Below are 26,093 nucleotides of genomic sequence, written 5' to 3' on the forward strand. Positions count from 1 at the left end.
TTGATTGTATGCCTTAAGTTAAGGCATACAATCAGATGCGATGCGATATTGCATCGCATCGCATCGCATGCGACCATCGGATGCGATGACCCGATTTTTCCATAGGAATCAATGTTAAAATGGACTGAGTACGGACGGGGACTGAGGGGACGGTATTCTGTGTCCCCTCGCGGGGCTCGCTACGCTCGCCACGCTTCGGGCTCGGTGGCTCGCTACGCTCGCCACAGGTTTATATCCAACTCCATGCCCACTTGGATAGTAGGGGTATGAAAAGGACCCCTTTTTCCCATTGAATTCCATGTTAAAATGGACTCAGTCCATTTTAACATTGATTCCTATGGAAAAATCGGGTCATCGCATCGCATCGCATCCGATGGTCGCATGCAATGCGATGCGATGTGCCCGATCCGACCCGATTTAGAAATCGGGCGCCCAGATAACTCACAAGTACCCTAATCATTTAAAGAGAAACTAGCCCCCCTTCTCACACAGACATTTAACTCTATTTCCGATAAATCTAATTTCACCAAATATTCCCTAGAAGCACATATAACACTCAACCCGAAAGAAAGTAAAGTTCCTAATGTCTGCCCGAGCTACAGACCGATCTCTCTCCTAAATATTGATATAAAATTATTTGTGAAACTGATATCAAATCGCCTGAAACTCTTGTTGCCTAAATTGATCCATGGAGACCAGGTTGGCTTTGTGGCAGGTCATGAAGCCAGAGATAACACGACTAAGGCTATTGACCGGATACATTATGCCTCAGTCTCCTCAACACCCTCTATAATTCTATCAACAGATGCTGAAAAAGCATTTGATAGGGTCGACTGGGGATTCCTGAATGGTGTTCTGCGCCACCTTGGCCTGGGCCAGACTTGTCTCCACAGAATAGAGGCTCTGTACAGAAATCCTACAGCGAGGGTAAGGATAAATGGTTCCCTCTCAAACCCGTTCGACATATCGAACGGCACTAGACAAGGATGTCCACTGTCCCCCCTCTTGTTTGTACACTGTATAGAAGCTCTCGCTAGAGCTATTAGATTGAATCCAGATATTTCATGGCTACAGATAGGCAGACAGTAGTAGTAGTAGTAGTAGTAGTAGTAGGTTTATTTATAAGGCGCCACAAAGTGTCCGCAGCGCCGTACATAGCAAAAAAAAAAAATTACAAGGTAACGTACAGGGTGTGTAGAAAGATACAGTATAAATAGGGGTATAGCTGGTAGAACTAAAATCAGCATCAGTTCAGAAGTAGGTGTCAAAATAGTCAAGGAGACCGAAGATGAAGTAGAGGAAGGGAAGAACAGGACAGGAGCACAGGTGAGGTAATGAGGTAGGGTGAGTACGTGAGGAAGGAGGGCCCTGCTCATAAGAGTTAACATACTAAAAATAGGTGGGTGGACGAACGAAATACAATAGGATAAGTAGGAACGGAGGGGAACGGAGGCAGGATAGGAGGATCAAAAGAGGTTAGGAGGAGGGATAGGCTAGTCGAAAAAAGTGGGTTTTGAGGGAGCGCTTGAAGGAGGTAAGGGAATCAGATAGCCTGATGGGTGGCGGGAGGTTGTTCCAGTGCAGGGGGGCAGCGCGAGAGAAATCTTGGACACGGGAGTGGGAGGAGGTGATTAGGTGAGAGGTCAGTCGGCGGTCAGCGATGGAGCGAAGAGGACGGGAGGGAGTGTGGATAGAGATCAGTGAAGAGAGGTAGGGAGCTGTGGAGGAGGAGAGAGCCTTGTAGGTGGTGGTGAGGAGTTTAAAGAGAACTCGGAAAGGAATGGGGAGCCAGTGAAGAGATAAACAGAGGGGGGAGGCGGAGGTAGAGCGGCGGGAGAGGAAGATGAGCCTAGCAGCAGCGTTAAGAATGGATTGGAGAGGTGCGAGGCGGGTGAGAGGTAGCCCAGAGAGAAGGATGTTGCAGTAGTCAAGGCGGGAGATGACAAGAGAGTGAATGAGAATTTTGGTCGCGTCAGTGGAGAGGAATGGTCTGATGCGTGAGATGTTGCGTAGGTGAAAGCGGCAAGACTGTGAGAGAGCACGAATGTGGGGGGTGAAAGAGAGGGAGGAGTCAATGATGACACCGAGGCAGCGCGTTTGGTCGGTGGACGTGATCTCGGTTTCACCAATGCTGATGGAGATAGTGGGAGAAGAGGGGATGTTCGGGGGATGGAAGATTAAAAGTTCAGTTTTAGCCATGTTTAGTTTCAGGAAGCGTTGGGTCATCCAGGCTGAGATGGCCGTGAGGCATTCGGAGACCTTGGACAGAAGTGATGGGGATAAGTCGGGGGAGGAGAGATAGATTAGGGTATCATCAGCAAAAAGGTGGTAATGAAAACCATAGGAGCTGATGAGGGTGCCCAGAGAGGTGGTGTAGAGGGAGAAGAGGAGAGGGCCAAGGACTGACCCTTGGGGAACACCGACTGGCTGGGGGGTAGTAGGAGAGGAGGAGCTCGGAGTGGAGACGGAGAAGGAGCGATCGGAGAGGTATGAGGTGAACCAGGAGAAGACCGTGCCAGTGATGCCAAAGGAGCGGAGGGTGTTGAGCAGGAGAGGGTGGTCAACAGTGTCAAAGGCAGCCGACAGATCAAGCTGGATGAGGATAGAGAAGAGGCCTTTGGATTTAGCCGATAGTAGATCGTTAGTGACTTTGGTCAGGGCAGTTTCAGTGGAATGTAAAGGGCGGAACCCGGATTGGCTCTTTTCGCCAATGACTTACTTGCCATGATCTTGAATCCAACCATCTCCCTTCCAAACCTTATGGCAGAATTCCAAAGGTTTGGAGAATAAACTATTCAAAATCTGTAGCTATGAATCTAACAACACCTAATCATATAGTTAATACTCTAAAACTTTCCTTCCCCTTCACCTGGAGTGATGTGAAATTTAAATATCTGGGTGTATACATCTCTAAAGACCTCAACTTTATAACCTTATTAACACCCCTTTGTATCGAACATCAGAGATTGAGAACCTTACATTTATCATTTTTTGGTAGAATAAATGTGGTAAAAATGAATTCACTTCCAAAAATTCTGTATAAACTCCAAACGCTCCCAATAGATATCCCTCCGTCTTGGTTTCGGTCCATTCAGAATCTAATTCGTAATTTCATTTGGGGGTGTCCGACCCCACACTTCAAACATGACATTTTTATTCGGATGGAAACACAGCGGAGAAATGTAACTTCCACATATTCCAGGATACCACCAAGCGATTATACTAAATAGGATTTTGGAGTGGACCCGTGCAAAAGACACACAATTGTGGGTATCTATAGAAGAATATTGCTTCTCAAAATATATGGAGATCATCCCATGGATACCTACTCTTCCTACAATAGTTAACCCAACTGTTATGCCCACCCTTAGAATGTGGAAAAAAATGTGTGACCTCCCTCCCTCATCTCTCCCCTCACATCCTTTATCTATAATCATAATTTCTCCCCAGGCCTCCACCCATCCTCTTTTGTAGCCTGGATGGAGGCCGGTATCTTTAAGTTGAGCCAGTTGTTGAACCCATGTGGTGTGCGCCTATTCTTGGATATTCAAGAATCCTGGTATCTCTCATCCAGTGAATTCTGGAAATCTCATCAAGTTCGGCATTTTTTTTACCTCCTCTTTTAAAATGTCAGACCTATCTAGGAACTTGACTTCTTTTGAACGCTTATGTGTCGACCCACAAACACCATTTCACATCTATATACAAATATCTAGAGCATCTTTTCCCCTTGCCTACCACATTTACGACTGCTTGGGAAAAAGATCTACATGGTTTAACCCACGATATAGACTGGGAGACGATATTTTGTAACACTCAAGCAAGCTCACTTAATCTAGACACACTGGAGAACCTATATAAGATTATATATCGAAGGTATAGAATTCCCTTAAGACTCCACAAAATGTTCCTGAAAGTGTCTAACAAATGTTGGAGATGTAATTCGGCTCCAGGCAGCTTTCTTCATATTTGGTGGGAATGTCCTTCTCTTGCTATTTTCTGGGACAGAATTTTCCAATGCAACGAGGCAATTCTTAAGGAGACGGTGACAAGAGAGCCGGGTTTCTGGATTTTAAATATTACAGCTTCCCCAGCGCGGCAGCTGCCCCAGCCTGGAGGTGATGACGGCGAATGGAGGAGAGGGAAGCGTACGGCCCCCAGTGTGGACCCCCCCTGGCCTGGAGACAGGCAGCAGTGCGGACGACCATTGCCCCCAGCGGAAGGATGTGTCATAGTTAAACTAGAAATAATTTGAGGAGGGAGATCCATGGGGCCCATCTAGATTTGAAACTTGGAAGAGTTTTTAAGGATGCTCCTCATGCATTCCATGCCATACAATGTGAGATAAAATGGAATGCATGGTAGGAGCAGCTGATTGCTTCCAATCCATCACAATTTGGCAGGTAGTCGTGAAGACCACATGACGCATCGGTTTATTCTGATGTTTGGATACTTCTGGGAAGTCCAGTGTAAGAAGGAAATACTTGGGGTCCTTTTGGAATGGGTGTTTTTACCAAGCCCTCTCAGAAGAGGTACACTGGGATGTCTGTTGATCAGTGAACATTGTATAGATGAGAGAGATCAGTCCTCTAGTGCAAGACCATCTAAGGTACAATGCTTTAAAGGTAGATAGGGACATGTTGGCAACAACAATGTGTTTCAACGTAGAGTGAAAATGTCTGATTTGAAGGAACTGGAAAAAGGTCCAAGTGGGGATATATTTGTGGTCTTGGATCTGAGAGAACTGAGTAAAACTTGCGTCTTTGGAAATATCATTAAGAAACAATATGCCTCTGTTCTTCCATGGGAGGAATGGTGTGTTGTGCATGCCTGGAAGAAAAGCAAGGTTATGTAGGATTCGTGTAATAGGGGATGGGCTATGGTTAGGCTGGATGTTTTGTTTGTGTGGTTCCACACAGCTATGGAATGAGATATAATCAGATCCAAAGAAGGGATGATATCATGGAATGTCCCAATAAAGCAACCTCAATATCAATCCAGACCTTCCAAACATCAGGGTTACACATGCAGTGTGCTAATTGCTCTGCAATTTAGTATTGTCTGTAATCTGGCACACTCGGTCCTCCATTATGTGTGAAATGCAAACGAATTCTGGGATTTTTTTTTCTCCAATAAAGTGAGAACTTTGAAATCTCTAAAACGTAAACATATAGGAGGAGATAAATATTGGGAGAGTTTGGAAGAGATAAAGGAGTCTATGAATATATTCATCTGTACTGAATTTATCCTACCTATCCATGATATAAAGTGAGATAACCAAATAACCGAATTTGAATACATAGATCATTATGGTACAAGCCTCCATAATACTGGAAGTATTGCATCTTTCACAATATTAGATTGTGGGATCTGAATAATTAATATATTTTTCAGGCTATTTACAATTTAGCAGCTGACAAATAAAATGTTTGCCTATATGTGGGTTTGCATTAATAATTAGTGACTATACAGCAGCTATCATTTGTCCATCGCCTTTGAAAGATGTCAAAGGATATTTGCGTATATTTGAATGTTTGTAAATATATACAATGTAGAGCCTTGCTTTTACATATACTTAAAGGTTGGTTTTATGCAGCAGTTTAGAGGGAATTTGTTAGTGTATGAGTTGAGAATATTTGAAAAAAAATACCGGATGGGAGTTTTGCTTTGGCAGGCATTGTGCCGGGTGACCTCATATGGTTTTTTAAAAGGGCCAAACCAAGCCTTGTAATTTATTGCCCCTTGTAAAAATGTAAGAGTTCGGCCGACAGCCCGCAAGACCACTGATCTTGGGCGGCATCTTGTGCTCCTCCAGAAGGCTTTGCATGATGACATAGGGGTCAATGAGATTTCTCAAAATGCAGAAGTATTAGCAAATTACTTGTCTAATTTATCTTTAGGGACAAGATTAAAATACCTTTAGTAACCTCTGAATCTCTTCCAACACTTGCAAAGGTACTTTATAATGTCTAGGAGCATATAAAGAGACCATGGTGACATTCTGGCCAGTCAAAATCAGCTATTGCCCATTTAAGTCTTCATTTTTGGATGGATGAGTGAGCTGAAGTGGCAAAAGAAGCTGGGCCATTGCACATATCAATTTTTGTTAAAACTTAACATGGGGAAGTTTTCTTCTTTAGAAAAGATGGACATAATATCAAAGCTAGTGTTCATTCTAGCACCCCACATCTTTGAAAACCCATGCAGTTCCTCTTACCTGCCTGGGGTGTCTGTCTGCTGTAGTGCCTCTAGCACAGGTTTGCTTTGCATAGCAGCACTGCTATGCAAACCAGACCTGTGCTAGAAACACCACAGCAGACCGACACCCCAGGCAGGGAAGAGGAACTGCATGGGTTTTCAAAGATGTCGGGTGCTAGAATGAACACTAAGCAAAGCACCTAACTAGCATAATCCTTTAGGTAGAATCTTTTTCCTTGGTTTTACCTCCAAAAAATGTTGTCACATATAGGACAAGTAAAGTCCACCACAGCTTTGTAAAGGAAAAATCTACTCAAATTTTACTCTCAACTCCAAATTTAAGCCTGTGTTATATATATATTTATTTATATGGAAATCGTTATAATTTAACTTGTCAACCTATTATTATTTTTTACCGTGTCATGTATGGAACATTTGGTATGTGACACTAGTACAATTATGTGCGAATGAGTCTGAATCTTTATATAAAGTTCTAATATCCAATGACTGCAGCTTTTTCTTCATGCCAATACACTTCATCTGTGATTTTTACATATTTGGAACTAATTCATGTGCACTCAGACACAACAGACATCTTGTGGCTACATGTATGAGGCTATATATATATATATATATATATATATATATATATATATATATATATATATATATATATATATATATATATATATATATATATATATATATATAATATATATATATATATATTAGAATCTCTGCTTTATGGATGCCAAATGAATTTTGAGGCTCTGATGCTGGCTCTTAGTTTGTTGCTGGATCAAAGGGAATTTTAAAGATTTCAGGTTAGATATACTGCTTCCTTTATAACCATGGAGTGACTTGAGGCTAAAGCAAGTAGTTAATGAGAATCTGGAAGTAGGGCATGGAATCTAACCTGCCAGTGGTCGTCAACAGGGGCTTCCACAAGGGAGTTTTACTGCAAGAGATCCTTGTTACTAGCTCAGATATAAGTAGCAAATGCCCTGGATACACACGAGTGGACATGGGCGAGAATGCATAGAGAAGTACTGACTGGAAACACTGTCTACTGGACCAGCTTTTAGCTTATGGAAACACTGATAACTGGACCAATGGGAACTGGTTGAAGATACTGAAGACTGGTCCTACAGGAACCGGCCAAAGATATGGAGTACTGCACTGGCTGGACCTGGCTAATAACTTTTGCTATGGACTTGGCTAAAGATGCTTAATTAATGACCGTTGAGGTTGATTGGTAGCTCTGGGACGACAGGATCGTGCAGTTGCTGGTTGTCAGATCTTATTTAAATGTATGGCAGGATTCTACACACAGGTATACTTTTAAGTATAAGATTTTGGACTCTATGTAGTAAACTTTCCCAAAATTAAAGTTGCATGGAAACAATAGCTATTATTATTACGAGCTGAATGCAGAAATTTCTGATTCTCATTTTTTTTTTTTTACATTGAGTTACTGGCTAGGGTTGACCATATAGCTAATGCTATCCTGATAGCGAATGCCAGTTTTTTAGGCTACTTTTGCAAAGCTTTATATGGACAAGAGATCTTGTGATCTCTGCCTAATGCTAAAGAATTGCACAAGTGCTGACATTTGGCCACTCATATCAATTTAGCAAGCTCGGTCCAAACTCTGCAGCAGAAGGCTAGCATAAATGATCACTTTAATACGCTGTCTTTGCTGGGATCAGCTCCCACCGGATGACTTTTTTAATAATTGTTTTTAATAGTAATTCCTCATTGCCCCTTTATCACCAAAACTTTGTATTGTAGATAAACTAGGAAAGAGTCAAATGATTTCAGTTTTTACAAAGGTATTAAAGATAGAGTAAAATTAAATACCTACGTTGAAGCTAAAATTGTATCTTATTAAAAAATTTTGAAAATATTACAAAAATAAGTATTGATCTTTTGAAATGGTTGTGTTCATCCTTATTGATCATTCTAAGTAAAGATAAATCATAGAATAAATAAGATTATGCAGTAGCAAATACTGATTATCAGAGAGAAGGTCATTCATCATTTTAAACCTAAGCTTGTCAACAGTCTTTCTGCGGCTTCACCTCGTTCCTATTGAGAAGGTAAACGGCATATTCATATCCTACAGGTTTAAGCTTAAGAAACATGTACACAGAACGCAAAACAGGTTGGTTTTATCTTATTCTGTAACTATTTGTAACACATTTCTTATCAGAATTATCCTTGGCTGATTACAGGAGAATTTCTTTCTAATTATTTAGCAAACTTTAGAATGGAGACAGACATCCAGTTGGCTGCAGTGACATTCATATTTGCGCTGCAAAACGAGTTGCTAAACCGTGCAGAAGAGACTTGGTTTTACAATATTGTACTCTCTACACCAGGCAAGTCCAAACTATGGCCCTCCAGCTGCTGTGAAACGAAAAGTCCCATCATACCTTGCCACAGTTTTGCTATTAGAGAATGCTAAAACTATGTCAAGGCATGCTAGGATGTGTAGTTTCACAACAGCTGGAGGGCCACAGTTTGGACATGCCTGCTCTACACTGCAAGCAGAAGTAGCTACTGATATAGATATATACCTGTATATACACAGCTAGGGGCAGGCCCCTTAAAAAAAACAAAAAAAAAAAAAACTGCTCAGCACACATTCGGAAAGTGGAAAGGGACTGTGACAATGCCTACTTTAGCTTTGGCATGCCCCCTTCCTGACTGTGTACCGATTTCTGCCTTTCAGATGTTGGAGAGTATGTGCGATTAGTCATCACTGTAAAAAAATTTAAGGGCATATGCTACAAACATTTGTTGATTAATATGCCCCATAAGGAGGACTAGATTACTTTTTCACTGCAAGTGGCTCTCATGAGAATGAATGTGGAAAAGTATTGTGAACATGTTTCGGACCTCCCTTAAATGAGGGTCCTGAAGGCATTTCTCCAAATGTAATTTTGTATTGTAGAGTTAAAAGGGGAGCTTCAATTATCCAGTTTTTGACTAATACCCATTTGGTTGTGGCTAAAATAAGGGAAAGTTTTTCTTGGAAAACCTGCAGAGATTTTAGTTATCATAACAGTAATTTGAAAGCATCCTTTTAAAATGGAAATTCCAGTATAGTCACTAGGAGGTTATTAACTATGTGTCAGGGTACAATTACAGTACAGAAGCACCATGCTGTATATGAGCAGTTGTGTTTTGGGAAGTATTCATTCAATTACCTACAATTAAGGTATGCTATGTTACATAGTTGGTGATGCTGAATAAAGACTTGCGTCCATCTAGTTCAACCTATGTTTATAGTAGCTTATCCCTTGTATAGTATGTTCTGATATTTTAAAGACAGATTATGTTACTTATTCATACCCATGGATGTTTTTAACCAATAAATGTTTATCCAATCTTATTTTAAACGTACAGTATTTATAGTGTCTGCCGACACCACTTCTCCAGGAAGAGAGTTCCAAAGTTTGACTGCTCTGACTGTTAAGAAATGTTTTCTTCTAGATAAACAAAATCTTTTTTTTCTTATAAGTTAAACTCATGCCCTCGCGTCCTAGATTCCTTTCTAGCAGAAAAAAGGGTGCTTCACAGTTCCACATGTTGAGCATGCCCCCCCCCCCCCCCCTTCAAAGTCTCTTCTCTAGTGTAAATAGTCCCAAATTGCTCTTACTCTTCTTTGGATTTTTACTAATTCTATGATGTCCTTTTTATAGTGTGGGGCCCAGAATTGTACACCGTATTTGAGGTGCGGTCTAACCAATGATTTGCACAGAGGCATAATTACTTTTGAGTTCCTAATTTCCATACTTGCTAGAATTTTGTTGCTATATTACATTGAGCACTACACCCCAGTTTCTTGTCTATTTGGACTCCTAGATCCTTTTCAAGTACTGAATTACCCAATTAATCCCCGCTTACATTATAACTAGCACACTGGTTATGTCTCCCAAGGTGCATGACCTTGCATTTGTCCACATTGAACCTCATATTCCATTTTTTTGCCCACTCATCTAGATTGTCAAGATCGTTTTGAAGCGTGGTGACATCTTCTGATGATTTAATAACTGCTCAGCTTTGTATCGTCCGCAATGATGGATACGTTGCTGAGTAACCCCATCCTAATATCATTAATAAAATGGGCCCTAGAACCGAACCCTGAGGCACTCCACTTAGTACTGGTATCATATTTGATACGGCATTGTTCACTACCACTCTTTGTTCTCTATTACACAGGCAGTTTCCATTATCAAGGTTTTTGCTAACCTCTTCGTAGAAACCAAGTAGATTAGTTTGGCATGAATGATTTTTCACAAACCCATGCTGGTTATTACTGAGTAAACTATGAAGGTCTAAATATTCCTGGATACCATCTCTTAAAAATCCTTCAAATAGTTTACCCACTATTGATGTTAAACTAACAGGTCTGTAATTAGCGGGATCCTCCTTTTTTCCTTTTCGAATAATGGCACTACCTCTGCTATTCTCCAGTCTTGGTACCTTTCCTGATGATCGTGAATTATCAAAGATATAATGTAGAGGGGAAGCTAATTCCTCCCTTAGTACCCTAGGATGAATCCCATCTGGCCCAGGTGATTTATTTGTTTTGATTTTGCTGGGCCTCAATATTATTTCCTCAGTAGAGAAATCAATACTGAGGTCCATTACTTGTTCATCCCATTTGAGGTATGTGTGTGTTCCACGGTCTGCTCTCCCTTAGCAAACACTGATGAGAAGAACTAATTTAACAGTTCTGCTTTTCCCTTATCCTCCGTAAAACTTTTTCCAGTGATATCGGTTAGTGGGCCTATGTTGTCTTTAATTATACGTTTACTATTTATGTATTTGAAAAACTTCTTGGGGTTAGTTTTGTTTTCAGTGGCTATGCGCTCTTCATAATCCCTTTTAGCTACTTTGATTGCCCCTTTGCAAATTTTGTTTGATTCTTTGTATTTGGTGAACGCCTCCTCACTTAAGTTATTTTTATAGAATTTAAATGCTCTTGTTTTATTGTTTATTTCTGACCTAACTTTTTTGTCCAACCATGGTGGATTTTTTTTATTGAATTTACCCTTATTTACTATGCTATTGGTCTGATGTTCGAACCCTGCATCATGCAGTTCCTCTTTCCTGCCTGGGGTGTTGCTCTCTGTTGGGGTGCTTCTAGCAAAGTGTGGACTTTACTTCAGCACTGATGGGCAGACCAGACCTGTGTAAGAAGCACCACAGCAGAGAGTGGCACTGCAGACAGGGAAGAAGAACTGCACTGGTTTTGAAAGATGCAGGGTGCTAGAATGAGCACTATATGGAAGATATATGCACTGTACATCATCAGCACCTTGCACTGGAACATGCACTGTAACACCACATGTAATTAAATTAACCCCCTAAAGTTTGTACAAATAATTCAGCATAGATCAGTAATCAGTAAATTGGCAATCTGTTAGATTATATATTATGTTAGATTATAGAGCGACTGTGTGCATAGCTTCCACATTACATGTGCGGGGATAATTAGCTAATAAATATCCGTAAGTACAGTCGCAGTTTGAGTGACGGGAATTTGGCAGTTTCATGGGGGTTTTTTTTGTAAAAAAGCAGGCGTGCCCATGTGTTTTTTTTGGGCTGTGTCTCTGACGCGGCGATTACCACTCCCAGCCTGATTAGTGGGAATCTTAGACCGTACAGATTGAAAAAACTGTTGGCTGTCTTCGCAAATGGATCTGTGAATAAATCGCTATTTGCACTGCATTCACAGTTTTGAATTTTTCTTTCTGGATGGCTCATAAAAGGGAAAGAATACGGACCACTTACATTATTTATGCAGAAATCACAAGAACTCACAAAAACAAACTCCAGTACTACTACTGCTGCTGCCAGTTAAAGAGAGTTTTCTACTTGTAGTCCACTGCAGTTTCTCTATTTAGCAATTCATGCTAACCTAGGTTGCCCGTGCGAAAATTTTATATGATTTATTTTGTAGCGAGGTTGGTGGTTTGTAGTAGGATGAAAGCAGAACCGGTTCATTTGTAGCCATTTTTAGTAGCCGAGCTAAACTGATCATCTTATGGACCTACACACGGGGAGATGCTGAAGCTTTCTGAACATTGTTAGATCACTCAGAATGCTTCAGCATGATTACTCAGCATACTGCTGTGTGCTGAGCGATCTTTCTGGCCTAGTGTTCTCTGGTGAGAACATTAGCCCTGACTGATTTGCATATTAATCGGCAGGCGATAGTGATGCACATGGCCGCGCATAGCGATGTATGGGCATTTTCTAAGCGATCTAGTGAGATCACTTAGAAAATGCCCCCAGATCTCTACATGTGTAGGCCCCATTAGCCAAGCTGTATCAAATCATCCAGTGAAAGAACTCAGGGGCTAAAAGTCCATTTTGAACCTCAATTTTTTTTGTTGTAATCGAACAATACAATTTGGAAATTAACAATTTGTCAGAAGCAGAGATCTTAAACATTAAAATGGTACCTCCATTTATCAATTTTGGAGAAAAAGGAATCCCCACCATAAATAGCCTTCTAGAAATAATAGTGACTAAACACTGTCTTTTTTTATTTTTTCATATTATACTACAGTATATTTTTTGCAAAGCAAATGATCATGATTGCCATTAATTGAATGCATTCAAAACTCTCTTTAACTGGCAGCAGCAGTAGTAGTACTGGAGTTTGTTTTTTGTGAGTTCTTGTGATTTCTGCATAAATGATGTAAGTGGTCCGTATTCTCTCCCTTTTATGAGCCATGTGTATAGGTGAGTCCCGGCTCTTACCTTAGGATTACCATTGTGCACAATGAAGGATTAGAGATATTGGCCCTGATTCTAGTTGAGCTTCACAACTTACTGATTCCTTGTAATGCACGGCCCTCTCAGCACCATTTCCCCTCGCGAGAGGAAGCGTCCCGAAGACACATCCCCTTGCATGTGGCCACAGCCAGAGAAAACATTCAATGGTCGATGGCCATTGGATGATTTCTCCAGGGCTCGCAAATATAAGTCGGTGGAGACTGACTTATATTTGGGGGCTTCCAGCCGAAGACCAGACGGGCAGTTTACCTCTCCCGGCACACCTCATCCCACCCGCAAACCCATGAGAAAGCCCATCGTTTTATGGGGATGCTTTGGATATGCTGGGTGTTCCCATGGACGACACCCGACTCCGCCCCCACACGCCCCAGCCTGTATCACTCCCTATGAATGGCTCAGCGACTATGCAAGTCACAGAGTTTGTTCACCCAGGGACCCTGCACATGTGTATAAATCATTATGTGCATGCGCAGTAAAAAAAAACATCGGTCCTCTTGCAAACACTCAAGATAGAGAGATAAGATAGAAACAGAAATATACAGTAACTGCTTTTTAAATCTTACTGGTTGCTAACAATTATCCCATTCTCACTACTGAATCCCATTATGCCTGCTAAATTGCCATAAAAAAGTGTTACTGAGCTAGGAATAGTTGGAAATCTCAAGAAAGGTACTGTACAAGCCAATTACAATATAATGCACCTTTTTTCTTTCCTGTCTTCATTTGGGTTTTTTGACAGCTTTAGAAATGTAATCTTTTGTGTATAACCACTATAAGGTAAAACATGTATCATTATAAAGTTGCGAAAGATGCAGATATACTAGGGAGAAATGCTTTTAATTTTGGTTTCGTTTGTCTTTTCAGAGTGCTCAGTTTTATAAAGTGACCACTGAACAGTACCAGACCGCTGCAAACAGTGTAGAGGCAAGATTCAAGTAAGGCCATCAATTTTTCTATGCATGATAGAGCATGGCAAGTTTATGTAATGGTGTACTTTGTCAACTTTTTGCCTTTAGAACCTTCCTGCAATCAAAACAGTATTAGTTGCATATCTCTGACAATCACCTACATATGATTATAGAAACCATAAATTCGAGAATATTCAAATGTAAAATTGTAATGTTATTTTATGAACTAGAGTTAACTGTTTTATTTTTCAATTAAAATACATTTCCCCTAACTGTCCATTGCACCATTACATCTTTTTAATACAATTTTATTTGTAAAAGCTAAATTATTAGACTACTGTAGATCTTTTCCTCTTATGCCAATCGACAAATTTATCACGGTTGAGAACAAATATACTACAAGACATCCAAAATTTTGATCGCAAGCTGGAGAAACTGGGTAATTTGATAAACAGATATAGCAGGGTCTCAATTTGACAGACACAAACATGTTAATGTCACGGGTCAGAATTGGTGTACGGTGTGTCAAAGGTATACAAGTACAATATTGGAGAACTATAGCAGATGTCACGGGTAGGCAGGCAAAATGGTTAAATGTAGCCAGAATCAGTTGGTAACATGATTTCCATTAGCATAATGCTTTGCAAGCGTACCCTTCCATTGCATAAACTAGTCCTGAGGCTGGTTCTCCGACCCCCTGCCTGTTTACATCCTGCTATCTAGCCACCACCCACTTGCTTGCACCTCATGTAATCTGTCTGTCTCTCCTTCCTACTAGATTGTAAGATCCTCAGAGCAGGGCCCTCATACCTCCTGTTGTCAAAGCCCACTTCTCTTCACATGTCACTCACAGCTCTCCTATACTCCAACACTGTGACCATCTTTGTCCGCATACTCCTCTCCATCATTGGCCTCAAGCCTCTAGTTGTATGTCAATTGAGTCCTCATTACTTATAACTAAGCTGTAATGCTTATTGAACTGTGGTGCTCTTTATTTGTACTATATTTTTGTTATTTATTCAATGTAATGCCAAGTTTTGTCTCCATGTATTGTTCCTTTTGTACGGCGCTGTGAAACACCTGTGGCGCCTTATAAATAAAATTATAATAATAAACATATTTCACCTATGGCCAGTAAACATCAAGTCACCTATTCTTGACAGCAGAATGTTTAAGCTGCAGGTTGGTGCCCTTGTCTTTCAGTGTAAGATAAGAAGATAAGACTTCTAATATGTGCTATCCTTTAATGATTGATACTGTTGGTGAGTACAGAAATAAATATACCGGGCACCCTTGAAATGTCTACCACATTCTTTTTATTTATATATATATATATATATATATATATATATATATATATATATATATATATATATATATATATATATATATATATATATATATATATATATATATATATATATTGCTTGAACAAAAAAGGCGGCACTCCAAGGGTTTCAAATCAAATTATTCAAAGATGACACCAACGTTTCGGAGCATGATATGCTCCTTTGTCAAGGCAGGTAAAACAGTGAATGAAGCAGTGTGTACAGTGTCTTACCTTAAATAAGTATATTGTATACGTCCTCTCTTTACAGCAGCCGGATTTTCCCGTAGTTCACCTGAGTCCGCATAACTATACAGCCAGTCACCTAGCAACCGTTTGCGGTTCAAACCATCCGCAGGCTACTTCCTGCCTCAGGTACGTGCGTTCCACACCACGCACAACGTGCGTTCCAACCACCCAGCAGGAAGTGACCATTACATTTCCGGCGGCACAGGACAGGGACGGACACGGGAAACCCGCGCTGACTGGGAAGAAGAAGGGGCGGTAATTCACCTTATTTAAGGTAAGACACTGTACACACTGCTTCATTCACTGTTTTACCTGCCTTGACAAAGGAGCATATCACGCTCCGAAACGTTGCTGTCATCTTTGAATACACTAATTTGATTTGAAACCCTTGGAGTGCCGCCTTTTTTGTTCATGCTGTTTACCTGTTTGGAGGGCACCAAGGTATCCCACATCGGAGGGGAGAGTGCCGGACCGTCCTTCTCTCGTGTGTATGTGTGTGTATATATATATATATATATATATATATATATATATATATATATATATATATATATGTGTGTATGTATATATATATATATATATAGCCAAGGGGGTAGTGGGGGCACTCACAGGACTTGGTCAAATAACGAAGACAGGAGACAGTAATGTCAAGCGACGTTTCGGTCTATTTAATCGACCTTTTTCAAGCTCACCTTGAAAAATTTGGTCGATTAAATTGACCGAAACGTCGCTTGACATTACTGTCTCCTGTCTTCGTTATTTGACCAAGTCCTGTGAGTGCCCCCACTACCCCCTTGGCTATTACCGTGTCCTTGACACTGGTGAGGCACCCAGGCACCTTTTGGATTGTATTCACCCCCGAGTGCCGATCTACACATCTACTTTCCTGGAACTGCACAAAATTGTGTAGGCCTCTGTAAGATTGGGCAGTCTCTCAGTTTCAGCATCTGCCCCCTGCCCAGCAAACCACTTAGCAAGTAAAATGGACAGTTCGGGCAGCTGATAATAACCAGTGGTGTAGCTAGGTGCCATGGTGCTCGGAGCAAGGGCATGTTTCGCGCCCTCCCAATTTGTAGTAGATTAGGCTCCTGTGTAGTGAAAAGTGGCCGTGGCCCAACATTATACCACACACCATAATGCCCATTGCACATTTTAGTGAACTTTGTAATACCAATTACACATAAAGCCACATGCCGTAATGCCAATTACACATAAGGCCCACATGATGCCCATTGCATACTATATAACAAACCGTAGTGCTTATTACATACTATATAACACACCGTCATGCCCATTACATACTATATAACAAACCGTAATGCCCATCACACCTTTGACACAAGTGCCACTAACATACATGCTCGATGCCAGGGGCTTCATGCTCGTTGCCAAGGGGGACTGAATTGCTCATTGCAAAGGGGGACTGAACTGTGCAGCAGCCCTCTCCCTGATGCTATTTTCAATTCAATGCACCACCAGCTCCCCCGTCCACTCCCAGCTCCCCGCTGCGTCCGGGAGATGTGCTGCTATTTTCAATACACGTCTTCCGCTGGACTGCTAGCCAATAGGCGCTTACGATCCAGCAGCCACCAGTCGATTGGCTGCTGGACTGCAAGTGCCTATTGGCTAGCAGCCCAGCAGGAGACATGAATTGAAAATAGCAGCATGTCTCCCGGACACAGCAGGGAGCCGGGAGCTGCTGGAAAAGTGGGCAGGGGAGCTGGCGGTTTAGGCACGGCTCCGGCGCCATTATCTACTGGCGCCCGGAGCTAACAACAGGATTCTCACTGAATTGCGTCATCGTAGCCATACCCTCAGCATAATGCCAATAATCTCTGCATTTTATAGCAGGGGAACGTCTACGATGGTGCATTCTCGGCCGTTGTCACACTTGCACTCTGGCTATTCTCTGCTGGAGAAAGCATCCAGGAAATCGACAATTATGTGCTACATTAGGGATTTGTGGTTGTTTTGTCCCTAGTGTTTCTCCCTCTTCCCTCTTTTCAGTGGATCTTAAAACAATAGGTATCTGTATTATAAGTAATCACCTGATACTGTACAAATATAGCAAGATATATTACCAAGAAAGACCAAGCTAACATCTATGAACCTCTTTTTAGTGAAGACCGTACATATTAAGAAGTAAAGCAGCCCATACATGCTGCTTTGTGGGCTTGCTTTCCGTGCTTTACTAGCACGGATCACATTGCATCGCATTGCATGCACAACGGATGCACATGCAATGCAATGCAATGTGATCCGTGCTAGCACAGCACGCCCACAAAGCAGCGTGTATGGGCTGCTTAACATACAGCCATTATGGGTGCATATTAAATCTGGCAAATGTGTGTCGTACGTCATTTACTTATGATGCAGATAGGATGAACGGTGCCATGCACATCGGAACAGAACTGGAGATCGTCACTGCTACAATAAGGAAGCATGGTATCCCAGGCGGTGAATGGGATTGTATGCGATACATTGTATGAATGCTTTCTAGCTGCTTGGGAGCCCGGGGGCTCCATGCAGGCATTTGCCGAGGTATCGCATGTGAAGCTGCATGCCATACCTTGGCCTAGCCTATAGGGGCCTTAACACTAGTATACCTGTGTGCAACTAGATGTGAGTCTGTATACAAAACACAATGGAACTTAGGGCCTTATTCTAGTTCACTCTTTCTGCCAAAATCCTTCTTAGATGGACAAAACCATATGCACTGTAGGGGGTAGATGTAAATGTGCAGAGATAATTAGATTTGGGTGAGATATTTTGTTTCTGTGCAGGGTAAATACTGGCTGCATTATTATTACACTGCAATATAGATCTCACTTTGAAGTAAAACCCCACCCAAATCTAATTCTCTCTGCACATTTTACATTTACCCGCCTGCAGTGCACATGGTTTTGTCCATCTAAGAAGGATTTTGTCAGAAAGAGTGAACTAGAATAAGGCCCTTGGTGGGAAAATAGCTACAGCCACTGCATCATAGCACATCACATACAGAATCGGATGCACACGCAAAGGTCAATAATCCAGCAAGTCTCGTGAAGCAAGGTTGTCACATCACATTGCAGTTAAGATGCACATTCCAGTGAAATAAATATAATAAAGATGCTTAGAACAAGCAGATTCGCACAGGAACTGGTGTGTTGAGAGGATGTTTTGATGCAAGTTAAGCAATATTGTATGAGGACACATTTTTAACACTTTATGATCATAGTTTCATAATCCACTTTTATTAAGAATAATATTTGTTTGATGTTGACATGTACAACATTCCGCATCCTGTTTCAGGTGTAACTGTTATGGTATGTACAAACTGTAGATATGTCGTGCTATGCGAGATCAGATCGTATCGGGACTCGCATAGCATGGCATGCTGCAAAGGCACAATTTTGACTATATAGTGCAGATCTGCACTATATAGTCTTGGCTGCCCTTGACTGTCGATTTTCCACTCACACGGGAGCGCGCATCGGCAGCTCGAAAGCCCTAAAAAAATATCTCATGTACTTTGCATGAGGCCAGCTTCTATGGGCTACTTCGGCAACAGCCCAGCCCATAGAAGGAATCTTGGTCCCGGCGCCTGTACAATATAAATGACCAGCATCGGGACCAGCGCGTGCGCAGTACCAATATAGGTACTGCGCATACACAATTGCCAATTTTTGATCGCATACCTTAACTTAAGGTATGCGATGGACGCGGCCGACGCGACTTCAGGGCTATTTTTAGCCTTTTCCCTGACAATTAAAAAATCACGACCGATGCGATGGACGCGATTTTACATAGGGAACATTGTTAAATGGGCCAATGGACCCAATTTTTCATTGTCTACCCACCCTTATGCGTATTTTACATGTAATATGTCCCCCCCCCCCCATTGTTAACGCCACCCCACGAAGCGTAGCGAGCCAGCGAGGGGCGACGGTACGCATCCTCCGACCTTTTCATACCCCCCTATCCACGTTGGCGTGGAGTTGATTTTATATAGTATGGCGAGCCACCGAGCCCGAAGCATGGCGAGCGGACGCGTAATACCTGTGAAGTAATGCGCGTCCCTTCGCAGGGCTCGCCACACTTCGGATCAACTCCACACCGACGTGGATAGTGGGGGTATGAAAAGGTCGGAGGACGCGTACCGCCGCCCCTCGCGGGCTCGCTGCGCTTGTTGCGCTTCGGGTTGGTGTTCATCGTGGGGTGGCGTTAACAATGGGGGGGGGCATTTGACCCATCAGGGTGGGTATACAATGAAAATTGGGGTCTGGGGGGCATTTAACATTGGGCCTAATGTAAAATCGGGTCTCGGGGACCATTTTACATTGGTTCAAGCATGAGATTTGGTTGCATGCGATGTGATCGATTTTTTTTGGACCCGATGGATACAACAAAAATCGCAGGCGCCGTGCTAGGAAACAAGTTCTATCTATCTATATGTATGTATGTATGTATGTATGTATGTGTGTGTGTGTATATATATATATATATATATATATATCAGCAAGGGGCGTTCGGCACTCCGGACGAAAGAAGTTCAATACCGCGGTGCCTTCCTCCACGAGGGGGTACAAGTAACAGACCAGGGGCTTATGGTGGGGCCCTTGGAAATGAGGCGGCACTTCACGGGTTTCATAGAAGTTGAAGAAATTTAATGTAGTGAATATCAATACCGACGACCATGTATTGATATTCACTACATTAAATTTCTTCAACTTCTATGAAACCCGTGAAGTGCCGCCTCATTTCCAAGGGCCCCACCATAAGCCCCTGGTCTGTTACTTATATATATATATATATATATATATATATATATATATCTCCATCATTAAAGGTTGGTAACTATATATGTTTTAGCACTGTATTAAGATTAATTTTAATCGATTAAAATAGACAATAAGTAAATATACCTCATAGATTCCCTGCAAACAACCCTGTTTTGCCACTGCATTCATGAAATACACTGAATATAAACTCATCTGTGTAAATATAAGTATTCCATTACTGATTGTTTCTAGAAAGGTCAAGTGAAAAAGAATCTAGGAAACTATGGCATCACTTTTGTTTTTCATCAAGAATGAAGTTAAGGATTATGCTGTGGATAAGACCGAAAATTGATTTTTAGCACCTTTGTCACTTTCATTATGTAATCAACAGTTGACTTGTGCAAAATGCCTGGAAAGAAGCTTATTACCTCTTTCTCTGAGTATAAATGAGCTTGTGATTATGCACACTGTTGATAAATGCCTTATCTGTGCTTGGCCTTAAGAAACATTGATCAAATTCCCAATGATCAAATGCTTTATCTCTGTGAGGCACTAATTCACATTGATCACGTTCTAAATGATCAAGTTCAGTGGGCTCCTGCAAGGTGCAAATCGCATTAAAAGAACATTACTAAAACATGCTACTGGAATAATATTTCCAGGAGTTGCATTATAACCATTTTTATTAGATTATGAAGATGTCTCCTTCATAATGAAAAGTTTACACAAGAAGAAAAGAATGTGATATTACAGGAAGAACATGGCTTTGGGCAAAGATTTGGGCTTTTACAAACTAATTACATTTCTACATTTGTATTAGTTTTCCTCCCCTTTGTAATTAAAGGGACGGTAGCAGGAAGCACAGCAGATGCTGAAGTATCATTGTATTCCCCACAGCTATCGAAGTCAAAGTGTAACAGCTTTATTATTCTGCTATAAACGCGATAATTAAGAAGCACATAGTGTCTTTTTATGAGTATTTTTTTTGGTTTTTATTTTCACCTTTCCTGGGTATATTTTCACAGGTGTAATGCCATACGATGCATTAGCTTATGCTGTAACTACAATCCTGTGAAATCTGTCGAGATCACGGACCTCCAAATAGAGACCAACTAACAGTGGTTTACATTGGTTTACTACACGGTATATTATCTAGGGCTAGCCCGTTGTTGCTCTCAGGCAGGTGAAAAAAACCCTGAAGGAGTTGGAATTTAGGGGCGGCAGTGGTAAAAACACACGGGTTTCACTGAAAATGTTTTTTCCGCACAAAAAATATTATTTAATGTGGTAACTATGAAAAAATCCAATTTTTTCACCACCAAACTTTCATTCCACCGGATTTGGTACCCCCCAATGTATTTTGCTTGATAGCCAGCATAGTTAGGAGCATCACTGCACTCTTCTTAAGTGGTTAGTGAGGGGTAAACTTCCAAAGTCATTTGCATTCTTGGGTATAGTTAGCCTTTTTTTTTTTCCAAACTCCAGAGGTTCACAAAAGGATATCATTGGTGTAAAATCATGATTTGAACTGAAAGACTGATCTTATTCTGCAAATAGGAATGAATACACTATATCAAGCTAACTTGTAAGTAGGGATGCCAGCAAGGATGGGAGTCACTCTCTGCTGCAACAGTGAGAATGCAGTCAACTCCTATGATGTCCAGACCTCTAACTTAAAGGGTGCATGGGCTCTCTGTGTTGAGACTGGACGCATGAAGAGTGGGGCACAGGAATGCTGCTTCCTGATGTCCGTCATAAAGCCCTACACCCTTGCCTATGCCGTCAGGTGATTGCTATAAGATGAGCTACCCAAATTACGTCCACGAGCTACTGATAGCTCTCGAGCCACCGGTTGGAGACCACTGGCTTAATGTGTAGTGGGTGTGTGTATATATGTGTGTGTGTGTGTGTGTGTGTGTATGTCTAGTGTCTTTCACTGAAACACTGCCATCTGTTGGCAGCAAGTAAAACTACATCTACTAGCGAAGCATTAGCTGCGAGCCAGCTTACTAGTATTTATATAGGCAAAGACCCTTTGTGGGATCTTTTCAAAAGAAAATGCTTATAAGTATATAAAGTGCCATCCTATGATGTTGACTACCTTGTACATGTACTCCAACTGCATGTGGCAGGGGCAGACTCAGACTGATTTGAGTATGGATTGTTGCATCCATAAAATTTAAGGAACCATCATATAAACAATACACAATATCCGAATAAACATGTAACGTGTTTCACTTATCCACTGCATGCTTATTCAGACATCTTACGTCGCTAAAATGCTGGTTTGCTAAAACTAGTTGAGTTTTCAGTTGATGTGACCAGTGTCAAAATAGGCCTCTGCTTAAATTTGATTTCGAGAGAAGAGGTTCTGGATTTCTTTTATTCATGTTAAGAAGCAAACACTACCAACTGATTGGAATCTGCTTCCCGAGTCATTTTGAAAACTCTTTATGTAAATTATTCTATACAGGTTATTATTTGGTTTATTAGCTGTACATCTAGTAATTATTGGTACTTGTGTAGTTTCACGGCGCCAGCATGGCTACTTCCGGTTTGTACGCTCGGCAAACTAACTTAACTCCATGCCAGCATGGATAGTTCATACCCCCACTATCCATGTTGGCATGGAGTTGATTTTAGATAGCGTAGCGAGCCACCGAGCCCGCAGCGTGGGCGAGTGAAGCGAGCCCCGCAAGGGGACTCAGACGCACGGCGCCATGCTGGCGCCGTGAAACTACACAAGTACCTAATTATTTTATAGTTGTTTTACAAAATCTTCTTGTTTTTGGTTGTATTCATGTACTGTAGTAGTTGTTTTCCCAATAGGCTGTGATCGAACATATTCCTTTTTGGACATACGCCCTCTAATATATAAATAATAAATGTTTACATTTGTGTCTTTCTTGGTTTGAAATGCTAGAACTGAAATCCTGCTGTACCCTTTTAGTGCTACTTATTGAGCAGCTGTGCACATGCATTCATCTGCTCCTCTTAGCCATGACAAAGCACAGCCTATTATTGATTATGATGGTTAAAGAATTTGAGTGAGAGAGGATGAGGCAAGTCTATTTCAAGAGCTTTTAATTCATGTGCAACTGTATTGGATTGCAGATTAAACTAATGTGCCACATGCTCAGAGCTTGCCAAGACAAACACCTGTAGATGTTTAAATATTTGTCCCTTCATCTCGGAGCAATGAAGCCTTGTGTCTGCTGAATAATAAATCTTCTATTTCAGCCATTTAAGGCCTGCTCCTCAAAGACGTGAGGAATTTAGTTTAGCCTTAATAAAAATGTAAATGTTCTAGAGTAATATTGCTTTCCTATTTTCAAATTGATTTAATGCAAAATACAGCAGTTGTCCATTTATAATACAAGTGTTATCGATACATTGCACTGAAACATAGTTATGCATAAAGACCTTTTCTACCCATTTGGGCCAGAGTACATTTGATAATCTTGTAATTTATGCGATATAGATGCATTAAAAGTTTTATTTATATATGTATGTATATGTATATGTATGTATATATATATATATATATATATATATATATATATATATATATATATATATATATATATATATATATACATACATAGAAGAACTGAATCAGAGTTTTAAAGCTGTGTGCATCTATGAGGCCACATTGCCCCTATTCATGCACTTGTAAAATTAGTGGTCATCTCTATTGCATTTGCACCAGACATTTTCTTGGTGATAGAGCCATATGATTCAGAGAGGTGTCTGCATATGCTTGAAAATCCCAATGCACACCCACAGGAAGCTGATTCTACAACTGAACACTCCGTTAGCAACCAGTGACATCAGTAGAAAATGGAAATATGGCTTTAGATTTGTTTTACTCTGAACCGATACCACTGGCTCAAACATTGTAAATCCTCTGCTATGGAGAATGTTGCATGCTCAAATTCCACAAGACTGTTGATTGCAACTATAAATCAGCCCCAAAATGTTGATTTCTGATGGAGCTCACAAATTTACATGTGGTTCATTTTATTGACAGATGTTTGTTTTGCAGTCTTACGAAAAAAGGTATCTTTTGGTATGCCAGGTCCATTGACACTCTGCTAGCATTGGGTCTTTTTTTGTGTGTGCTGAAGGGTTGGGATCATTTGGGCTACAGCATGATGGTCGACATGGGAAAAATCATTAGTTCGACAATGTCTATGTCCACAGTCAAAAGGTCGACATGGGGTTTTTCACTTTTTTACCTGAATTTCAACAGTCGACATAGACAGTTTCAAGTGCACCGCATCCCCTCGCTGCGTTCGCAATGCATTGGGCACTATTTTATTCTCCCACCACGCCCTATTGGATGGTAGGGCATGAAATACCGCCTGTCTGCACATGTCGGCTCAAAAAACAGTGAAAACCCCCATGTCAACCTTTTGACTGTTGACCTAGACCATGTCGAACTAATGACCTTTCGACCTAGAACCATGTCGACCTTTTCTCATGTCGACCTAATGACTGTCGACCATCATGCTGTAGACCAAATGACCGCATCCCGTGCTGAAAATGCATCTTAGAAGAAATTTGAGGCAACTGTGTGTGACTAAAGGTGAGTACACACAGGTGCAATTTTGCCAGTGATTTGGAGCACAGCTGGCGATAAATTGCCAGCTGCGCGCTCCCGTGTGCACTGCCTAATGGTCGCTGGTCGAAGGAGCAGCTTTCCCTGGCGATTGCTGTGCCGGGAGGTCAGCGCCGGGGAGATCAGCGTTGATTTCCCCAGGCCCGTGCCGCTGCTCCCTCCCTCCTCCCATCAAAGTGACAGCAGCAGCGTCTGCTGCTGCTGCGCTCCCCCTCCGCCCCGTAGCAGTGTCTCCTTTTCATCGCTGATGAAAAGGAGACACTGAGCAATATGATTGCTGGGGATATATTGCTAGCAATATATCCCCAGCAATCTTATTACCCCGTGTGTACACAGCATAAATTTCTCAATCTGCATATGGAGTGCTACAATGCAGTTCCAGTGGCTTTATTCTATGTCAAATTCCTTTTGTGCTTCAAATACAGACTCCGTCACACACAGATGTACAAATGTTGCATACCAGTCTCCTGGTACGTCATCATTGCATTGCAACTAAGGCAGGTATTCAACTGCACTGCAGCAAATCCTGTTTTTGGATTTGCCATGCTTCCGCTGTCTTCAATGTCTGCCGCCAGCCCTCCCTTTCACCCTATTCAACTGTTCTAATGCGGCACACACAGCAGGGAGGATGGATGGCATAAGGCCGGGGATGGCAGCCTCCCTGCCAGCGACTTACGCTGCACACAGCAGCAGGGAGGAGAAGGACTGGCGGGGAGACAGGCACAGAAGCTGCAGCCAGAGAGGAGACAGGGCAGGGAAGGAGGTGCTGGTCCCTTTCCGTGCATATGTAATGAGCGGGACCAAGCGCAGTGAATACTTAATGAGGGGTCCCCGCATAAGTCATGACAAAAAAAAAATCTAAAGTTAATTGTGGTGCTTGTAAAGAATTGAAAATAGCAAGATCCTTCAAATAATTAAACAGATTTTTGGACACCAAAAAAATGTATAGAAAACAATTATTTTAAATGTACACATTATAGTTCACCTAAAAAAGATGTTGAATGCAAAATGATAAAACTCTGCGAAAATCACGGCGTAAGCGGTTCTCCATTTTAGCACTGAAAACACTTTTGGCAAATTAGTCAAAACCCCATTGAAATACACCAGCGAATTAAAGCGACTATGAAATGGTTAATTGGCCAGCATTCGGCTTTCAGCGAACAGTGAACATTGAATAAAGTGAATATCATTTTCTGTGAAAAAATTCACCG

At 41.4% G+C, this 26,093-nt stretch overlaps 1 protein-coding gene across 1 annotated transcript in view; it reads left to right on the plus strand.

Annotated features, from left to right (window-relative positions):
- CHCHD3 (coiled-coil-helix-coiled-coil-helix domain containing 3) overlaps positions 1 to 26,093 on the plus strand; it is a 248,043-nt gene that overhangs the window by 187,043 nt on the left and 34,907 nt on the right. The window contains exon 7 of the mRNA XM_083183331.1: positions 13,879 to 13,949. Coding sequence (XP_083039457.1) covers positions 13,879 to 13,949 — 71 coding nt within the window. The remainder of the gene's footprint in view (positions 1 to 13,878; positions 13,950 to 26,093) is intronic.

The sequence above is a fragment of the Crinia signifera genome, chromosome 4 (genome assembly GCF_055691185.1).
Source record: "Crinia signifera chromosome 4, ASM5569118v1, whole genome shotgun sequence".
NCBI lineage: Eukaryota > Metazoa > Chordata > Amphibia > Anura > Myobatrachidae > Crinia > Crinia signifera.